This window comes from Enhydra lutris, unplaced genomic scaffold, assembly GCF_002288905.1.
Source record: "Enhydra lutris kenyoni isolate GAN:26980312 unplaced genomic scaffold, ASM228890v2 scaffoldscaffold51, whole genome shotgun sequence".
Lineage (NCBI taxonomy): Eukaryota > Metazoa > Chordata > Mammalia > Carnivora > Mustelidae > Enhydra > Enhydra lutris.
The window spans coordinates 13063311-13083080 of record NW_019154135.1 but is presented as its reverse complement, the minus strand read 5'-3'; the positions used below and the strand labels follow the sequence as shown (position 1 = coordinate 13083080).

The window sequence follows — 19770 nt, the reverse complement described above, 5'->3', positions numbered from 1 at the left end:
GGTGTGCATTTGTATATGCCTGTACATATGTGTGTATGTGTGTGGCATGGGTGCAAATGTACGTGTCTGTGTGTTCGCATCCACACGTGTGGGTTTGCGTTCGTGTGGACTCTGGTTGCCGAGGCGTCTGTACGTGTGTGTGTGTGTGTGTGTGTGTGCGTGCGGACGTGGGAATCTGTATGTATGCATGTGTGGGTGTGCATATGTGTGCACATGTGTGCAAATATGTGCAAGGCATAGACTCTTGTGTACTATGTGGGTGTTGGTGTAAGCGTGTGCACGTGTGTACATACACGTGTGCAGGTGTGTGTAGACGTGTGCGTATAAACATGTGGACATGTGCGTGTGTGGGTGTGTGCTCATAACTGTGTATAAGTGTGTGGAAGTGTGCACGCACGTGTGTTGCTGTGTCTAAGCTTGTACGTGTGCATGCACGCACACGTGTGTGTGACTGTGAGTCCTTGGGGGCTGTGCCCCGAGCATTTCTGCTGGGGCATCACTCCCACCGATGGAGAGGCTCTTTACCGGTTCTGAGACGCTCGAGCGTGGTGTTGTCATCACCCCTTTAGCGCCTCCCCGACGTCCTGGAAGAAGCCCAATTTGGGGCCACCCCCGTGTGTTTCTGAATCTCCCTTTGCTGTCCCTCCTGGCTCTTGTCTCCTGTGCGCTTCCTTTCCAGTGTCCTTCCTTGCTGGGTGTGTGTCTGTTTTCATCTCTTCTCTTACGTGGACGACCTGTCCCCCAGACTGCGTAAGGTTCCGGCCCTAACGCGTCTCCCGGGGCTGCGTGCGCCTCCAGACCCGGGCTTGGCCGCATCTGACGCTCTGGCGATGGCTGCAGTGTGGACCACGCCTGCGTGCACGGACTCCCAGCCTGTGTCCTGCACGCACCCTGGCCCCGGGAGCCAGTGGTCACGCGCGCTCCTGCCATCACGGGGCAGCGGTACGGGCCCAGCACGCGTGCTCTGCGTGTGCCGTTGCACGTGGGTTCCGAGCAGCTCCACCCAGCAGGGCGCCCGGACGCGCAGCAGCTCTGGGCTGCGGTTCTTAAGCAGGAAGTCTGCTCCGCGGTGAGCGTCCCCCAGTCCTGCCAGCCTGGGCAGTGCTCCGTGTCCTCCAAGTTTGGTCTTTGAGCATCTTTTCCCACGTCGTCGTCATGCTGGCGTCTGGATAATGGTATTTTCGGCCTTTTCCACCGACGGGCCCACCGGTGCTTCAGCTGTAGCTCGAGGCGGCTGCTCTGTCTTCCGTGCGTGCGTGCGTGTGACTGTGCTCTCGGCCGTGACATTTAGCCCCACGTGTTAGAAACGTTATCTGCACGAGCATCGTGGCTCACGGAGGCTGGGTGTACCCTCGGTTATGTTGCTGAGGGAGCAAATAGGACGTTGCTTCTCTCCCTGGGCCTGGGGTGTATTTTCCAAATCACACCTGCTCTGTTTTATCTCTTTGTTACCCCCCATGGCGCCCGCCAGTCCATGGGTGGGGAGCGGACACGGGCCCTGTGGTCGGGTTCTGGGGCGCGGACTGGCGATGCCCGCCCCGCACTGCTAGGACCGTGCCTCCCGGCCGCTGGGTCATGCGGACGGCCGCTTGTCCGCGTGCTTTTGTGCTTCTCCGTGGCGCGTGCGTTTGTATCCCTCCCGGTCCGTGCTCTCGCTGTCCCCGTGGCTGCGAACGAGCCGCTCACTGTGGAGAGGCTGGGCTTCTTCAGGAGGGATCCCCGTGTCCCCAGCTCTGTTTCTGTGGCCTCGCTTTGCTGTGTGTAAGAACGTACTTGTTCCTAGTTCCAGACCTACCTGTTATTGCTTTTGGTGGTTTCATCTGGTGCTTCAGGAACAGGAGGGTGAGTGCTGACGGGTCCCTTCCGTGTGTCCCTGGCCATCTCAAGACTGGGTGAGTCAGGACCGTGACCTGCATGCCTTTCCTGTTGGAGCCTGGGGCTTGGGTCTGTCACACGGCGGCGGCCCTCTGGGCAGCTCCGTCCCCTCTCCTTGGGGTCGCTCCCGGCCCCTGGCTGGCCCGGCTGATTTCAGCTCCCAAAGCCCAGTCTCTGGGACGGTCCAGCAAGCAGGCCCAGGGCAGCAGGAGGCGGCCACGGCGGCTTGGGTTACAGGTGAGAGACATGCGACCGTACAGCCTGCTCAGAGTCGGTGCGTGTTTTCACGTTGTGACTCAGTTAGCGAAGAACCCAATTTCATAGCTGCTTTTAGGGCCTTTTCTAGACCCTGGGCCGGAAAGAGGGCACACCTGATGTGTGAGGGGATATTAGCAGATGTACCCCGATTCCAGGAGGGGGTGCTGGGGCCACACCCCGATTCTGAGGACGGGTTCGGAGGATATGCCCCAGTTCTGGGGGGGAGTCCCGGGGGGACGCACCCTGATTCTGGGACAGGGTCCTGGGGGACAGGCTTTGGTTCTGGGAAGGGGTGTCGGCTGGGATGTCCAGCTCTGGAATGACCACTGTGTGGGGGCAGGTGAGCCCACTGGCTTCTGCAGGTGGCAGCAGACGCTGGGGCGGGGGGCGTCTAGGAACGGGGTCTCGGGTGACGTGAGCCAGGGGAGGAGCGTAAGCAGAAGCTGACGCTGGTGTGCGTGGTACGTGGTGGTCACGGGGGGCCTTCATGTGTGGCCTCAGCTGTGAGGACCCGGGAGACAAGGGAAGGGGCAGGGAGGTGTGTGCACACGGCCGCATGTGGGAGCTCCGATGGGTCCTCGCAGGAAGGAAAAGGGCTCAGGCCGAGGTGAGAACTTGGAGGCAGGGGCGGGCGCCGTGAGCGTGCACCGAGCAGGGCCGGGGAGGCTTCCCGGAGCAGGACACGCGGCACGTCAGAGCACAACCAGGTGCTCCCTCCTCCCCAGGGCTGTGTCTGCAGGACTGACCTGGCTTGGGTGACAGCGGGCTTGCAGGAGGGGAGAGAGGGAGGAGAGAGCAGGGCCCGCGCTGAGGTGCAAACCCCTGGTGTTAGAACCTGTCTGTCCCAGCGGCGGGTCCGGACACCGTGGGATGCACGGCTCTGCTCCAGAATCGGGCTGGACGGCTCTCATCTATGATTTGCAGATCTGATGCCAACAGGTTCTCCACGTTGGTCTGTTCTGCTTTGGGGCGGGTCGTAGGGTGTTCGGTGCCACCTGGGAGGAGCTGCTAGTCGCTCCCCTCTCCCCACATTGTCATTTAGAACTGACAGCCTAGTGTCTGCGGAGACAGATCTAGAGGACGGTACAGCTGGTTTGCTTGCAGGACCTGAGTGAGTTTTCCTGCCGTGACGGCAGAGCCGCGGGGTCTGGGCGAGGGTGGGCAGGGCTGTCTGCGCACCGGACGCCTACTCTACTTCTAGAAGCGTCTCTGCCGTACGTTGAGAAGCTCCCTGAGTTGCCAGTGTCCCCAAGGCTGACTTCTCTGGGAGGGACTTGGTGTGTGGAGACCACTCCTCCCACAAATCAGTGTGGACACGGGCCGCTACGGCCCCTGCGCAGGGTCGTGGCCGAGCACAGGGGGGTGTGTGATCCACAATGTTCTTCCCGCCCGAGTTCACACCCTGATGCTTCTGTGTTGTGGTCTGGTCTGTAAGGAGTTTATTCCACTTTCCAATCTGGGGCTGGCTTAGAGTTTCTGACTCGGGAGTGACAGAGTAGCCCATGGCAGCGTAGGCACAGTAGAGGCCCAGGGCTCCCAGACCAGCCATGGCCCCCCTTCTCAGCCCCGGGTGTCCTGAGCAACTCTAGGCTTGGCTTACGGATGCCTGAGGTCAAATCCTCCGAGAGGACCTGGAGGGTCTTTTCACAGGGGTCTTTCACTTTGAGAACAAAAATGTCCAACGTTGGGTCTTTGAAACAGAAAAGCCTTAGAGCAACCGATTGGGAAGAAAGAACAGGCACCCAGAGGTCTCGGGGATGGGCAACGTGGCTGTAGACCGAGCTGGGCTAAAAACAGATACGAGGGAAACACTCAGGAGGCGTTGGCAGCAGAATATTTGAGAACTTAGACGAGAGGCGCCCATTCCCACAAGGTGTCCACTCCTGAAACTGATCCGAGAAGCAAACGAAGGGTTTGGAAAGCCGTGACCGCTAACTTGTCGCCTTGGTGCTCACAGTCACCTCCGGGTCGGGGGTTCCCCCGTGAGCCACGTGGGCATCCAGGGAGGACGCCCTCCCCACCCCCATTGTCCTGGGGATGCGTGTGCAGGGTAATCCTCCAGAGTCGCCAACATGCACACACGGGCAGTGGCCCCTGCTCCCAGGGCCGTGTTTGTGGGTGCCCTTTGCCTCCTGGTGCCGAGCGGGGAGCGGGTTTTGTCTGGACCCCTTGGCACACTGAGACGCCGTGTTTGGAGCTCTACGAGGGCCGCAATGACCGGGTTGTCGTCCCCACAGTTCCCGGACTCCACGGAAGCAGATCAGCCACAGGCCACAGGCCACAGCGATCAGCCCCACACCCCAGCAGCACCCTGGGCTCAGGCCGGCACTGGCCCTTCTGACTTGTGCTGTGGGGCGCGGCCGGCACGGGACACCCTCCGTCCCTCCTCCCGCACAGAGCCAGCTCTGGAGAGCAGGGCCTGCCCAGCATCCCTTCGACCGTGCGTGCGGGGTGCTTGCGGTGGGTGGTCCCTCGGGAACAGGGGGTCCTCCCTCCTTCCCCCCGGACACTTCATTTTTGCCTGCATATGAGGTAGGTGCCTCCCGCTGGGTTCTTAAAGCCCGTTGCGTGGCCTTTTCTCTGGGCTCGGGCGCAGAGACACATGTTGCTTTCTCTTCCTCTCAGGACGCTAGTCCTGTCAGACTAGGATCCCACCCTTTGGCCTCTTTAAACCTTAGTTGCCTCCCGAAAGCCCCTTCTGCAAATACAGTCATGTTGGGGATTAGGACTTCAACCCAGGAATGCTGAGGGGACACCCTTCAGTCCGTGGCACCTGCCAAGTTCACGCAGAAGCCAGGTACATGGTGGGAAGGTGAGGAGAGGCTGGCCTTACGAACTGGCTGGGTCATGGTCAAGAGGCCCCCTGGTGCCCAGGGCTGGGTGGGCCCCTGGCCTTGGGACTCCCTACGTGGCCTCTTTCCTGGGTGCCACGGGAAATAGAACCGAGCAGTTGGAGGCGGAGAAGCAGGCCCAGGCCGATGGAGGAGGCCTCCGCATCTGGGCTTGTGGGGTTATAAGTTCGAGAGCTGAAGCAGTTATGGGATTCCCCTGTGGGCTGACATCCACAGCTCCACACATCTGAATGCATGGCCCATGGCAGGCTCTGGAGACACTGGGCTGCTGGAAGGCTGGTGCCAGCCTTCACTTGGCAAGACTTGATGTAACTGTGCGTGGGACACAGGTCCTGCCAGTCTCTGCAGGGTGAGCCACGGGGAGGATGGGGGGGCATCCATGGGATGTATAGTGTGGAGAAGGAGCAGGGCATCATTTGGCTGGGGCACTGAAGGATGTGTAGGAGTTTTCCAGGTAGAGGCTGGGAAGTGGGTGTTCAGGCAGCCAGATGGGGGGGGGTCACCAGTGTTGTATATGACACAGGGCAGCAGGTGGTGACTGCAGCTCTGTGTTCCTTTGGCTTGGAGGGGGTCATGATGGGGCTGGAATGGCTGCTCTGTTGAGACCACTTGGGGGTCTCAGCATGTTCCTGGCTCCGCACTGGGGTCTAACCTTGAGCTCCAAGGCTGTCACAGCTGGAGAGCATGGGGATGGGGTGAGAGGCCTCTGAAGGTCACCCCGGAGCTCCTCGGTGACCTCCTCCCCTGACACTCCCCACCCCAGCCAGGACGCCTGTCTGACAGGACCCCGACACGAGCTCAGCCTCATGCCCCGAGCACAGGGGCCTCCACTCCCCGGGCCCTCCTGTTCTTCAGACACCGATCAGTCGTGATTCCAGAACACGGTCTGGCTGTTTACAAAGTCCATTCCCGCTTTGTCATCGTAACAAGGAAAATGGGCGTGTTTGATTGCCCCCTGTGTGAGGACACATGTCAGGGATCTGGGATGGGTTTTCCAGGGGGTCTGTCAATTCCTGGAGCCCCCAAGAAATACAGTTGTTACTTATTTTTTAAATTAAGAAGAAATAAGCGTTATTGATCTATAGTTTACACACTGTCAATTCAGTTTAAAGGCCGAAAGTACCGCACGAGTTTCTCATATTTACGGTCATCCTCACAATGATCTAACTGTGGAATGTTTTCGTCGTCTGGGAAGAAACTCGTGCCATTTGGCAGTGACTCCCCGCTGCCCTCCCAGACTGGGCCACACCCTGGTCGTGTTGTGTCTCCGTGGACTTTCTTGTTCCGGGCTCTCTGTAGGAACGGGGTCATGTGGTCCACGTGTGGCCTCTGGCCTGTGGCTTCCCTCCCTGAGCACAGGGTCTGGGGACGTGTCCACATTGCAGCCTGTGAGCCAGAGCTGCGTGGATGTCCGGTCATCCCCACTCGGTGCCTGTCCCTGACAGAGCTCCCGAGAACACTCCCGTGTGAGTGTCGGATGACAGCGGTTTTCGTTTCCCTCGGGTGGATGGCCTGGAGTGGAGTCACGGGCCACGTGGGGACTGGCGAGCATTTTGCACCAGCAAGGTATGAGGGTTTCCATTCCCACCAGCAAGGTATGAGGGTTTTCTCCACACCTAGATTCGTCGTTTTCCCTCGATGGAGCCTCTTAGTTGGCGCTCATTACAGGTGCACGTGGGGCTGTGAGCCACAACACGGAGGCATCCCGTGTCCCCTCCATCTCGCTTCCCCAGCAGCAGGGGACTGAGCAGGGGCGGCCAAGACACAGAGCACGCCAGCACCGCATGGACCCCCACGCCTCCGCCCCGCTGCCAGCTTGGAGCCATTGTTCGTGTCCGTAAATGTGTCATCTCGGAAGTGGACCCGCGTGGAGTCTTGCGGCGTGCAGACTCTCGGGGTTGGCGTCTTCCACAGTCTGCCGAGGGTCGATCAGGTTCTTGCTGTCCGCGGCTCACCCCCTTTGCTTGCCAGCCGTGCTCCATGGTGTGGATGGGCCTCCGTTGGCCTGACCGCTCACCTGTTGGAGGACATCTCGGTGGTTTCCAGTTTGCGGCGATCGTGAGCAAAGTTGCTGTGAATCTTCCCGCAGTTTTTTCTGTGAATGCAAGTCTTCAGTGCTCCGGTGTGAACGTCTGGGGGTACAGTTGCTGGGCCGGGTGGTGGTCACGTGTTCAGTTCACTGAGAAATCGTGAAGCTGCTTTCCAAAACATTTGGATGAGGCTTCACTCCCAACAGCAAAGCATGAGGGATCCCGTTTCTTGCACCCTCACCCGTGGGGGCTGGTGTCACCAGTGGCTGTTGTAACACTTCTGATAGGTGTGCACCGAAGCATCAGGGCGACTTGAATTTGCATTTCCATGGTGGCTGTGTCACTGAACATCTTTTCATGGGGTTATTTGCTGTCTCTGTGTCTTCTTTGGAGAAATGTCTGTTGATGTCTTTTGGCCATTTTCTAACGGGATCGATCTATGTATCGTCTGACTGTCTATGATCTACCTGTTTGTCTTCCTATTATCAATATGTCTGTCTGTCTATCATATGTATCACCTGTCTTTCTACAATCATCATCATGTAGCTCTCATTATGGAGCGGTGAGGGTTCTTTATGTATTATAGATACTAGTTCTTTGGCATGTATGTGGTTTGCAAACGTTTCCTCCCGGTCAGTAGCTTGTGGTTTCATCCTCTTAACGAGGTTTTTTGCAGAGCAAATGGTTTTGATTTTGATGAAGTCGGATTTGTCAATTTGCCCTCTTATGAATCCTGCTTTTGGTGTCAAGTCTAAAACTCTGTGGCCCTAGATCCCAAAGATTTCTCTTACGTGTTTTCTAAAAGTTTTATAGTTTATGTTGAAATATATACTCTGAGTTGATGTTCACATCATGTGTGAAGTTTAGATCCAGGCTCTTTTTGTTTTTTTTTTTTTTTGGTCTTTGGGTGTCCATTTGCTCCAATGCCATCTGTTGAAAATGCTATATGTCCTCCATTGCCAGTTTTATTGAGATGTAACGGACATAAAACATCATCTAGGTTTAAAGCACGCCACATGATGATTTGGTATATGTATGTGTTGGGAGGTGATCGCCACAATAAGCTTAGCTAGCCTCCTTCAGCTCACATTTATACCCTGCCCCCCTGATGGGACCATTTAAGATTTACTCTTCCAGGTTTTCAGTATGGTTAGCTACAATCACATGCTGTACATCACATCTCCAGAACTGACTTATTTTATAATTGGAAGTTCAGACCTTTTGATCCCCGCCACGTCCATTTTGCCTCCCACACCCTGAACCTCCGGCAACCACCAATCTCTTCTTTGTATCTGTGAGTTCAGTTTTTAAAGATTCTGCATGTAAGGGAGACTCTACTGTATTTGTCTTTCTCTGTCTTACTTCGCTTTGTGTAATACCCCATAGGTCCATCCATGTTGTCACAAACGACAGAATTGCCTTCTTTTTTACGACTGAATACTAGTCCATTGTATGTATGTCCCGTACTTGTTTTCATCCATCCGGGGACACTTGGGTTGTTTCCACGTCTGGGCTGTTGCAGGTCAATGCTGGGTTGTATCATAGTTCTGTCTGCCTCCACTGAATTGCTTTTGTACCTTTGTCAAAAATCCATCAGGTGCCTTTGTGTGAGTCTTTCCAAGGCCTCTGCTCTGTCCCCTTGCTTTGTGTGTTTCTCCTTCCACACAGTCTTGGTGATTTTGGCGATATAATCTCAAAATCTAGTAGAGTGATTCCTCCCACTTTGTTGTTCTGTTTCAAAATGATTTTAGTTATGATTGTTTCTTTGCTTTTCTGTATAAGTTTTAGAATAATCTGGCCTTTGTCTACTAAAATCTTTGCAGGGATTTTGATAGGATTTGTGATAAGCCTGTTCTATCAATTTGGCGAATCTTGACATCTTTACCATTTTGAGTCTCCCAGTCCATGGACATAGTATGCCTCCCCATTTATTTGGATCTTCTTTAGGTTCTTTAACCATTGTTTTGTAGTTCTCAGCATGCAAGTTCTATACATGTTTTGATATATTTACCCCTATCAATTCCATTTTTTGAGTAATTGCCAATGATAAATTGTATTTTTGGTATCAGTGTCCGTGTGGTCATTCTTAGTGTATGGAAATACAACTGACTTTTGTATGTTGATCTTATATCCTGCAACCTTCTGAGCTTTTGTTTCTGTTTTTGTTTTTCAATATTGTTTTGTTTTGGCATGGTTGTGCAGAGTCCTTCATATTTCTTACGTGGATCATCATATTATCTGCAAATATTTAGAGTATTATTTCTTTCTTTCCAGTATGTGTGCCTTTCATTTCCTTTTTTTACCTTATTTCACTGACTGTACTTTCCAGTGCTATATGTTGAATAAAGGTGGGAAAAGCAGACATCCTTGGGTTACTCCTGGTTAAAAAAAAAAAAAAAAAGTTTAGTGTTTCAACATTAAGTGTGATATAATTTGTAGGCTTTTTCTTGATGTTCTTTATTAAGATGAGGAAGTTACCCCCTCTTTCTATTTTTCTGAGAATTTCATTAGGAATTGATGTTAAATTTTGTCAAGTTCTTTTTCTGAATCAATTGTTGTGTGATTAAAAAAACCTTTTTATTTAAATATATGTTATACTTGCAGTGTAATTACAACGTGCAACGATGTTACATTAGCTTCAGGTGTAGAACATCGTGACTTGACAAGTTTCTAGTTATGCTAGCTATGCTCACCACAAGTGTAGATATGTGTTTTTTATTCTCTATCCTGTTGATATGGTGTAACATTGATTGATATTTCCATATTGAACTCACATTGTATCCCCTGATTAAACTTGGGTCAGGTGTTATTATGTATTGCTGATATGCTAATATTGTGTTAAGGGTGTTTTCATCTGTATTATTCAGGGATATTGGTCTGTAGTTTTCTTTTTATTTTAATCCAATTTTAGTGTTAGATAATATTAACTTTATATAATGAATTGGGTTGTGTTCTCTTGGCGTAATGTGGTATCATAGTCAGTAAAACCATCTGGATCTAGAGATTTTTTAATCTGATTTTTTAAATTAAGAATTCAGTTTACTTAATAGATTACAGAGCTATTCAAATATTTTATTTATAGTATTTATTTCTTATTGGATGAGTGGTAGTGGGTTATGCTTTTTGAGAAGTTTGTCCATTTCTTTGAAATTGTCAGATTTATATGTGAAGAGTTGCTGCTATTCCGTTTATCCTTTTGGTGTCTGTAGGGTCTGTAGTGATAGAATTTTTTCCTGATTTTGTGTATTTGTGTCACGTCTGCTCTCTCTCTTTCTCTCTCACTGGTTTTGTTAGAGGTTTGTATATTTTATTGATATATTTAAAATATCACATTTTTGTTTCATTGATTTTTTTTCCTGTTTTCAGTTTCACTGATTTCTTCTTGTGTTTACTATGCTATTCCTTCCTCTAATTTTCATTTATTTTGTTCTTCTTTTCCTGTTTTCTTTAGATGGAAACTTAGATTATTTATTTGATAATTTTCTCTTTTTAAATGCGAGCCTATAGTCTCCAAAATTTCCCATTCAGAGCTGCATGCCACAGATACTGGTGTGTTGTATTTTCACTTTCATTCAGTTCTGTGTATTTTTAAAAATTTGCTTTGGGATATCCTTTCGGCTCCTGGATTGCTTAGAATTATTTTGTTTAATTTCTCAATATTTGGGTTTTTTAAAATATGCTAAAGTTTGTGTCATGATCCAGGCAGGATATGGCTTGTCTTGGTGTGTGTTCTGGGGGTGCTTGAAAAGAATGTGTATTCTGCACTTCTTGGGTGAGGTGTTTTATAACTGTTGATTATATACTGTTGTATGATGGTCCTCCTGAGTGCTTTTGTATTATTGGTGGTCTCTGTCCAGCTTTTATATCGCTTTATTTCCCTCAGAAGCCCTCAGCTAACATTGCAGATTTGTCTCTTTCTTCTTTCAGTCCTATCAGGTTTTGGTTCCCGTATTTCACAGCTATGCTGTTTAGTGCATGCATATTTAGGATTGCTGTGTTTGGGTGGACTGACTTTTATCATGTGTAATGTCCCTATCTGACTTCCAGTATTTTTCCTTGAAGTCTAGTTTATCTGATAATAATACAGACACTTCTTTTATCTTCTGATTAATGTTTGTGTGATATTTTTTTTCCATCCTTTTCCGTTGAGCCCGACTATTTTATATGTGAGTTTCCTGGCAACTCTGTAAAGTTGGGTCGTGCTTTCTTAATCTGGTCTGCCAGTGTCTGTCTTCTGTGTGTTTAGAACATTTATTTTTCACGTGATTATTATGTTAGAGCAGAAGTGTTCCATTTTATGTTTTGTTTTCTGTTTTCTTCTCTGTTTCTTTTCCCTGCTTTCCTGTGAGTTACTTGAATATTTTTTTTAGAACTCAGTTTTGATTTATCATCGTGTCCTTGAGCGTGTGTCTTCCTCAATGCGGCTCGAGGTTTTCCACTATGCGCATAAGATCACATTCTACTGTCGTTGCCATCTTACCAGATAAAGCACAGAAAGTCCACCTTCCCGTCCTTCAACCTCATCTGTGGGAAACCATCTTAAGTCTTTCTTCTGCACACATTTAGAGCCACATCAGGCAGTGGTGTAATCCTTCCTTCAACCAGCACATAAAGGAGAAGGGAAATATATTGTACTCATGCATATTTTTGCTCGTACCCTGTTATTTCTTCCTCCCTGATTCCCAGAGATGCTTCCTGTTCTCCTTTTCTTTCTGTTTGAAGGACTTCCTTCAGCCATTCTTTTGGGGCAGGTCTGCTGGTGACAAATCCTCATAGCTTCCCTTGTCTGAGTTCGTCTTGATTTCTTTCATTCCTGAAGGGCTCTGGGTGGACCGTTCTTTTCTCTCAGCACTGGAAAAACATGCCACTTTCTCATGGCCTCCATGATTTCTGATGAGAAATCTGCTTTAATTCAAACTACCTTTCCTCTGAGGGAGAGGCATTGTTACTCTCTCATTGCTATGAAGGCTACTCTGTTGTCTTTCTTTTTCTTTTTCTTTCCTTTTTTTTTTTAAACATTTATTTATTTGACAGACAGATCACAAGTAGGCAGAGAGGGAGGGAGAGAGAGAGAGAGAGAGAGAGAGGAGGAGGCAGGCTCCCTGCTGAGCAGAGAGCCCAATGTGGGGCTCAATCCCAGGACCCTGGGATCATGACCTGAGCCGAAGGCAGAGGCTTTAACCCACTAAGCCACCCAAGTGCCCCTGGTGTCTTATTTTTCTGATGTTTGGTTATGTTGTGTCCTGGTATGGACTTCTTTGGTTTGTCTCTGTTGGGGTCTTCCCAGTTTCCCAAGTGTGGACATTTATGTCTTTGGTCAAATTTGTGGACTTTTCATCCATTATTTCTCTGAATATTTTTACAGCCATTTTCTTTCTCATCTTCGGTGATTCCGTTGACATGAATGTTGGATCTTCTCTTAGAGTCCCATGGGTCGCTGTGTTTTTGGGATTTTTTCTCCCAGGCTTTCCTCTATTCTCTGCCACCTGTCGAGCTTTTTATTTCATTATTTTTTTCGGTTCTAAAATTTCCATTTGATTCTCTTTTGTATCTTCCATCTCTTTGCTGGAGTTTCTTTTTTTCCCCCTCTTTTTCAAGTGTGTTTGTGGCTGCTCATCGAGTTACTCTTGCAATAGCCGCTTTAAAGTCTTGTTAGTGACTCTGATTATTGTGTTCGTCCCGGTGTCACTGCCTGTTGATTATCTTTATTCATTTGCTGAGACCATTCTGGTTCTGAGACGCCGAGGGGTTTTCGATAGGAACCAGGACTTTTGGGGTATAATGAGGGAGACTCTGGGTCCTGTCTGGACCTCCTGTTTTGGGCTGGTTTTCTGTGACTCCTTCACTTGGCACGGGAAGGGGGCACCACCTGCAGGTGTGGTGGAGAGTCTGGGCTCCACACCGGGCCTCTGCTGGGGCTCGTGGTGGTTCCTCCTTACTGCCACGCTGGAGGGGTCTGGCTCCTGCCTGGGAGGGAAGAGCAGGAGAGCCCTTGTTCTCCCCTGGCTGGAGCAGCCAGGCTGTGTGTGCTACTATCCAGAAAGGCCAGGCTGCTGGTGCCCTGGTGTGCGTGTTGGCTCCTCCCAGCGGAGGAGTGTGGTGGTGTGCAGGAGTGTCAGTGGCTTGTCTGGAGTGGGACATTATCTAGAGTATTCCTCTCAGGAGGCTGCCCCTCTCCTGGCCTTTCGGCCAGAGAGAGCTGGGTTTGAGGGGAGGCACCAGCTTGGTGCCTGCTGGTGTTTCTGGGTATTTCTGGGCTGCCCTGTCTCCAGCTCCCAATCTGGGGGACAAGGCAAACAGATTGCTTAGGGTCTCACCTCTGGGCTGCTCCTCCGTCCCCACGTCTGCGCCTCCTCCCCTCTGCCTTCCAGAGTCTTCTTGTGACTTTCACATGTAACACCTTGGACTTGAGTGCACATAGCGGGAGGAGGAAGGCAACGTCTCCCAGAAGCAGAGTCCTCCCAGCTATGACTCAAATATAGAATTTTTTTTAGGAATCATACATTTATTTTAAGCTCCGTTTTGATAGTCAAGTGTCGTCAGGTTCCCAGGATGCTGGGGTGCTTTGTATGATCGACGGATACTTTGTAGGTCCATCTTCATAAACCTGCCCTTTGGATTTCTGGCTTTGTGTTTTATTGTGCCGGTTAGAAGGCATCCGTGTTGTGCCCCCTGATGGTGTGCCCGCAGTGCTCATTCCTGCCTGGGGCTTTAGGGCTAGGTTCGAGATTGGGTGTGGATGGCAGGTAACGTCTTTATGATGTCAGAGAATGACTCTGCCCCAGGTTTCGCTGTTTTTCATCGAGGATGGGCGCTTGATCTTGCCAGATGGCGCTTTGCTCCCAATGGGAACGTGGCGTGCCTTTACTCCCGGTTGTGCGTGCCGGCTTTAGGCACCGTCCCTAATCTTGTGCACGGAGCTGATGCTGAGCCTCTGGCCAGAAGGACAGCCTGCCCTTAGGGGTTTCATATGACAAAGGCTTATGCAGGCAAGAGCGCTCTTTCCCCCTCATATACAGGTTCCCGGGAGTCCCTTTATGGTTGATGTGGCAGAGATGATCTGTGTGACCCCGACAGCCCAGTCTCCATCTGTGAATTGGTCTGCCGTTGTCAGCTCGCGCCCCTCATCCTCGGGAATCAAGATGGTAGGTAGAGAGCCGGACATCGTGACTGTCCCAGCAACAGAGGGAGAAAAGAAAGAACAGGCTCTCTTTAAGGAGCATTCCAGTAGCTCTCACGTGACCTTTCTCACATGGTCCATCTCATGGGCCACCTCTAGCTATGAGGGGAGCCTGGACCATGAAGTGTTTATTTTAGGTCACCAAGCCCCAGATGAGAGGAAGGGGATAGATGGTCGTGCTAGAGGTGGAGAAGGGATCTGAGGACAGTGGCCAGCTCTGCCTTCGCCTCTCTCCCAGCCCCTGATGCCACTGCCCAGCACGTTGCCCTCCCTTCTGCCCACTCTGCCTTTTCAGGCCCTCCTTCCCTCCTGGCACAGCCCTTGGTCTGTAGCTGTCTCTGTTTCCCTGTTCTAACTCCAGATCGTGCAGGACAGCTGAGGTGCTGGACAGACCAGGTCCCAGAGCTGTGTCCTCAGCCGGGATCCCCGGAGAGAGAGCGGTTCCAGAGCGTTAGGAGAATGGGGTGTGTGTGTGATAGACGCGGGGGAAGCAGCCTCCCTTGTTAGATCTGATACACCATTTTTATAGAAGCTGATGAGGGATTTCAGTGCCAAACCCTGGACAGCGGGACTCGGAGGTTTGGCAGGCACGATGGGGAGTGGGGCCCCGCAGTGCCGTGACCCCTTCTCAGACAACACCTGCCTGTCTCCCCGTCTCATGGGTTGGATTTCAGATAGCGCTGGACTGACCCAAAAAGGCAGAGCTGGGATGCGAGGCCAGGCCGCCGTCCTTTTCCCCAGGGACCCTCCATGCAGGGCACTCCCTCAGGGGTAGGTGCCACCCCCCAAGCCCCTAAACGTGGCTCGGTGGCCTAGGTTGCCCGGGGTGTGGGGCTCCAAGATACCGGTCCTTCCCAGGAAAGAGTGTGAAGCTGTGTGTTCTTTGGGCCCTTCGTGGGTGGCCTTCTGTAAGGTCCAGCTCTACCTGTGTCCCCACCTTGTGCCTCACAGCATTTCCAGAAGCTTCCAAGTGTGTGCGCATTGCTGATGCTGCTCTGGGCCTCTCCACGTGGCAGCGTGTGTGAGCCCTGCCCGAGCTCCCTCCACCTCTGGGCACGGCCAGCCACCCGCAGGCTGTCTCAGTCTCGGCCCCCAGACCCCCCGGCTAAGGAGGGGCTTGGCGTCCACCTGCCAGACCCCAGTCACCCACCAGCTCCCACACCCTCTGTAGAGGCTTTTTAGCCCCCGGGGCTGTCCTCACATGCTCAGCCTGGACACGTCCACGTCTGGAGTCTGTGTGCTCGGCCAGGACCTGAGGCCTCTCCCTACAGCTGACCTGATGTCCAGAGTGGCCATAGGCCATTGCACTATTGTGAGGTCCCTCCTCTGCATCGGAGTCTATCCCTTTGGCAGCCGTGTGGGTGGACCTCAGGGTGCAGCAAGGCCTTGCTCCGGGCACAGGCTCTGGGCCCGAGACCAGGGCCGGCCTCCCCTGACCCACGCTTGGCTCCAGCCACATCTTGCGGTGCTGGGCCCGGCCTTCCCCCTCAGCAGCTTAGGTGGAAACACGGTCCCTGCGGAAGCTTCTCAAGTGTGTGGGGTATGTTGTCGCAGGCCCATCAAGGGCTCTGTGGAATCCGGAGCCCGCACACCCCGTCCCAGGCCTCTGTGGCCATTTCCCAGAGGACTGCTGGGCTCTGGGTGACTACTGTCGCTGCCGCCACTCCCACCGTCCTCCTGAGGTCGTCGCAGGGGATTGTGGCTGTTCCGGGCTGAGACGTGGCCTCACGGAAAGGATCTGTGGTCCCGCAGGGTCACTGGCTGCGTGCTCTGGGCTGGGAGATGCCAGGTGCCTGAGGGCTCTGCTGGAGTTCCTCTGGGAACGGAACCGGCTGCCGCTGAGGGCCTGGGGCCAGAGCAGAGCTGAGCTGCAGGGATGAAGCGAGGGAAGGAGGGAGGGGCTTCTCTTGCCCTGTCTCTGCCTGTGTTTGCTGTTCTAAGCTGGCTGTCCTCCCTAATTCTACAGGGGATCGCAATGCCGATTTTTCTCCCTTTGTTTTCTGAAGCAGGGTGGGAAGGGGTGTGAGAGGGACCGAGGGAGGGGCCTTTGATGCAGGTGCGGCCGGCTGGTCAAGGGCTGGGGGGTTGAGGTCAGGCAAGGATCCCTGGGAGGAAGAGAGGCAGAGTCTGCATGAGGAAACCGGGTCCTCAGAAGAACGATGGAGTCTCCGGGGCAGCCGCGCTCCTCTGGAAAAGCCTAGATGTTTATTCCACTCTCTGCGGGGGAAGAAAATCTGACCCCCATAGAGAACGAAGAAACGAGAAGACAAGACCAGGGGGAAATGCAGTGTTGTCTGTCTGTCTCTGTGAGATCATGGGAGCCTGTCGGTCCTGGGGAATGGTTTTTTGCAGCCCATCTTGACGTCCATCTCAGCGCTGTGTTGGGCAGTGGGGTGGCGAGTGAGGCCGGGCCATCCTGTGTTTCCTGTCAGCCCTGCACAGGGCAGCTGGGGCACATGGGTCGGGGGCAATGGAGGAGGGTTGCCACAGTGGCCTGGGTGCTCCGGTGGAGATGCGGGCCCCTTCCCAGTGCTCTGGGAGCGAGTCACCTGGGTAATGACAGGCCAGACCTGGGCACAACCCGCCGGGGCTTGGGGACCAGGCAGGATCTGCAGGACCAGACTGCGCGCTGGCGCACGGGGGGAGGTGCCCGGGCCCTCATGCAGGCAGCTCCCCGGCGCCGACCTCGGGGTGATTGAGGACTGGCGGGGAGGACCCCGCTGTGTCACACGGGCCTGTCTCTCCTGTCCAGGAGCGGCTGCTTATGAGTCTTCTGCCCCGGAATGTTGCCATGGAGATGAAGGAGGACTTCCTGAAGCCCCCCGAGAGGATTTTCCACAAGATCTACATCCAGCGGCACGACAATGTGAGGTAGGGCTGACGCCGGCCACAGTGGTGGGCCTCGGGGAGCTCCAGTGAGGGCGGTGTGGGAGGAGGAGGAGGAGGAGGCGATTGCAGGGACGGGCGTTGATGGAGAGGGTGAGGGCGAGGGGATGGTGGGAAGCGAGGGAAGCGGAGGTGATGGATACGGGCTGCTGAGGGAGGTAGAGAAGGTGACGGAGACAGGAGGCGATGGTGGGGGTGGGGTGGGGGAAGGAGGTGAGGGGTAAGCGTGGGGGTGCGGGTGATGGCAGAGGTGGGAGGCCGTGGGCCGATAGGGGTGGAGGGTCCCCCGTTTGAGGGGAGGAGGGGCCGGGTGTGGGTCGGGAGGCCCAGGTGAGCACCTGCCGGCCGGGAAGCAGGTCCCACGGAGGGCCAGGAGAACACTGGCTGGCAGTCTCACAGCCGCTCTGCCCCCTACTCCTCACCTCCTGTTTCCTGCATGGGCTCGAGGGTGGAGAGGGTTGGCACTCTGGCCCTGAGCTGGTTTGGGTGGCGGAATTTGGGCTGGGACTTGGCCCACATCGGGGTGACAGCTGAGCGTTCTGCTCGGCGCCGGGGCCTGGGGTAGGCCTCCTCTTGCCCACGCTCTGCCTCTCCTGGCAGCCCCGGGAGGTAGGGATTGTTCCCATTTTACAGGTGAGGAAACGGCCTTGCCCCAGACACACTGTGGTGTTTGTGTGCTTGTCTTTAGAGACCCAACTAAAAATAACTGTGCTCCATTCCATCGTGCCTTCCCTGGAAGAGCACTTCCACTAGCTAAGTGTGGCACTTTACATAGGTGTCACTCAGGCAGGCGCTGGTGGCTGCCACGCGGCTCTGCAGACACCACAGAGTAAAACCCTCCTGGTTGTGTTGAGTGCTGTGGACTGAGTCCCCAAAGGCGCTGACATTCACCTAGACTTCCCCTTCATCCCCTTTCTCTCCATGGTGGGTAAGGACAGGGCACAGTGACCCAGCCCCCTGCTGAGACCAGACCACCAGAACAATCCAGGGAGGGCCTGAGGGAGGGGCGTAGAGCATCTGCACACAGCAGGGAAGGCATAAGACCTCAAGGACCTCCTGCGGCGGCAGGTAGGGGGGTGAGTCTGGTGCTCAGTGCCCATGTGCCTTTCTCTCCCTCTTTTCTGGCCTACGACAACAAACCCCCTTGTGCAAAGTCACCATTTCCCTCCACCCACATCCCCTGGGGGGTGCCACGTTCCCAGCAGGTGTACGTGTGTGACAGCTCTGAGATAAGAGAGGAAGCCGAGACTGGGTCCCTGTCCTTGACGGCACGAGCCCCAGCCTGGCTCCCCTGGCCACGCTCGCACAGGGTGAGAGGTGCCTTCCTCCAGCCCAGATGTGGACATCTCACTGTCCTCCTCACCATCCTTGTTAGAGTCCCTCACTGGTTCCCCACCCCATCAGGATTAAAGTCCCAAGTCAGTACTCCACTCACGACTAATAGGCTGATGCCTTCAGGAACAGTGGAGTAAGAACATCTGCAAATCCTCTCCTCCGTAGATGCCTTGACAGTACTGACAAAAACTGTCAGAGTCCACGTTGTCAGAGCACCGGACATGAGCCAAAGCCTGAGGAATCCAGGAATGGGTATTTAAGAGAAACAGCTAAATCTTGGCAAAAACAGCGAGCTTTGTAGCGTTCTCACTCACCCTGTTCACTGATTTTAGCTCTGCGATGGCTTTGAAAATCGCCCGCTGCAATCCACTGAGAACCTGCCCACTGACAGCCACCTGAGGGGACAGAATGGGGTTAGGGCTTTGACACATTCTCAGAGAACTGTCCTTATTTGACTGTCTGGGAATTCCCTGGAAAACCTTGCTCAAGGCTTGTCTTTATTTGACCTGACTCAACACTCAGTGTGAACAGCTTTTGCCCTGGGACATTTGTTAAAAACAATCAGTGACAATTGTTTTAACATCATAGCTGTCACAGGCAGTGATAGCAGCCGAGGCCAGCAGCAGGGCACTAAAATCTTAAAACTGGGGAACAAGATGTCTGTCAGGGGCTTTGAAAGGCTCTGTGAATGTTTCTGGGAATCAGAAGATCACACCCAAGGGTAGGGCCGTGTGCCTGCTTAGGAAGGACCACGAGGACTCTGGGCTGTCCTTGAGGTCTTGAGGCTGACCTTGAGGCTGTGTGCAACCAGGAAGAGCAGAGTCAGGCAGAGCTGGAATCTGCGTGGCTACGTGCCTGTCATCAAGGACTGAGAGACTTACTGGCTGCAGGCATGTGAGGAAGTTTCTGGCTAGCCATTAACGGGCCATTAGGCTAATCGACCAGAGATTTTAATGGTCTCACATGAGAATTTGTTAGAAAAGTCACTGAACAACAGCAACAAAAAGTCACTGAACAGATAACAGCATAAATAGCAACAAGAACAACCCCAATCCTGAGGGTGGGGGTGTTCTCATTTTCAGACTTGCCACATTATACTATTTAGTTTTCCATAAGAACATGTGTGATATGCAAAAACACAAACAGTGTGGCTCACACAGGGATGAAAACAGCAGTCCGTAGAAGCTGTCCTGAGGAAGCCCACACATTGGACTTCTAGACAGAACTAATCCCCCATTTTTTAAAAAGTTTTTATTTGAGAGAGAGAGCATGAGTGGGGGAGGGGCAAAAGGAGAGGGAGAAGCTGACTCCCCGCTGAGCAGGGAGCCGGACACGGGGCTCCATCCCAGGACCC

General features: G+C 53.1%; 1 protein-coding gene across 1 annotated transcript in view; it reads left to right on the top strand.

The window, feature by feature from the left end:
* Positions 1–19770, top strand: part of LOC111157054 (adenylate cyclase 1) — an 83796-nt gene that overhangs the window by 16869 nt on the left and 47157 nt on the right. Inside the window, exon 3 of the mRNA XM_022518267.1 lies at positions 16948–17066. Within this exon, the coding sequence (XP_022373975.1) occupies positions 16948–17066 (119 nt within the window). The remainder of the gene's footprint in view (positions 1–16947; positions 17067–19770) is intronic.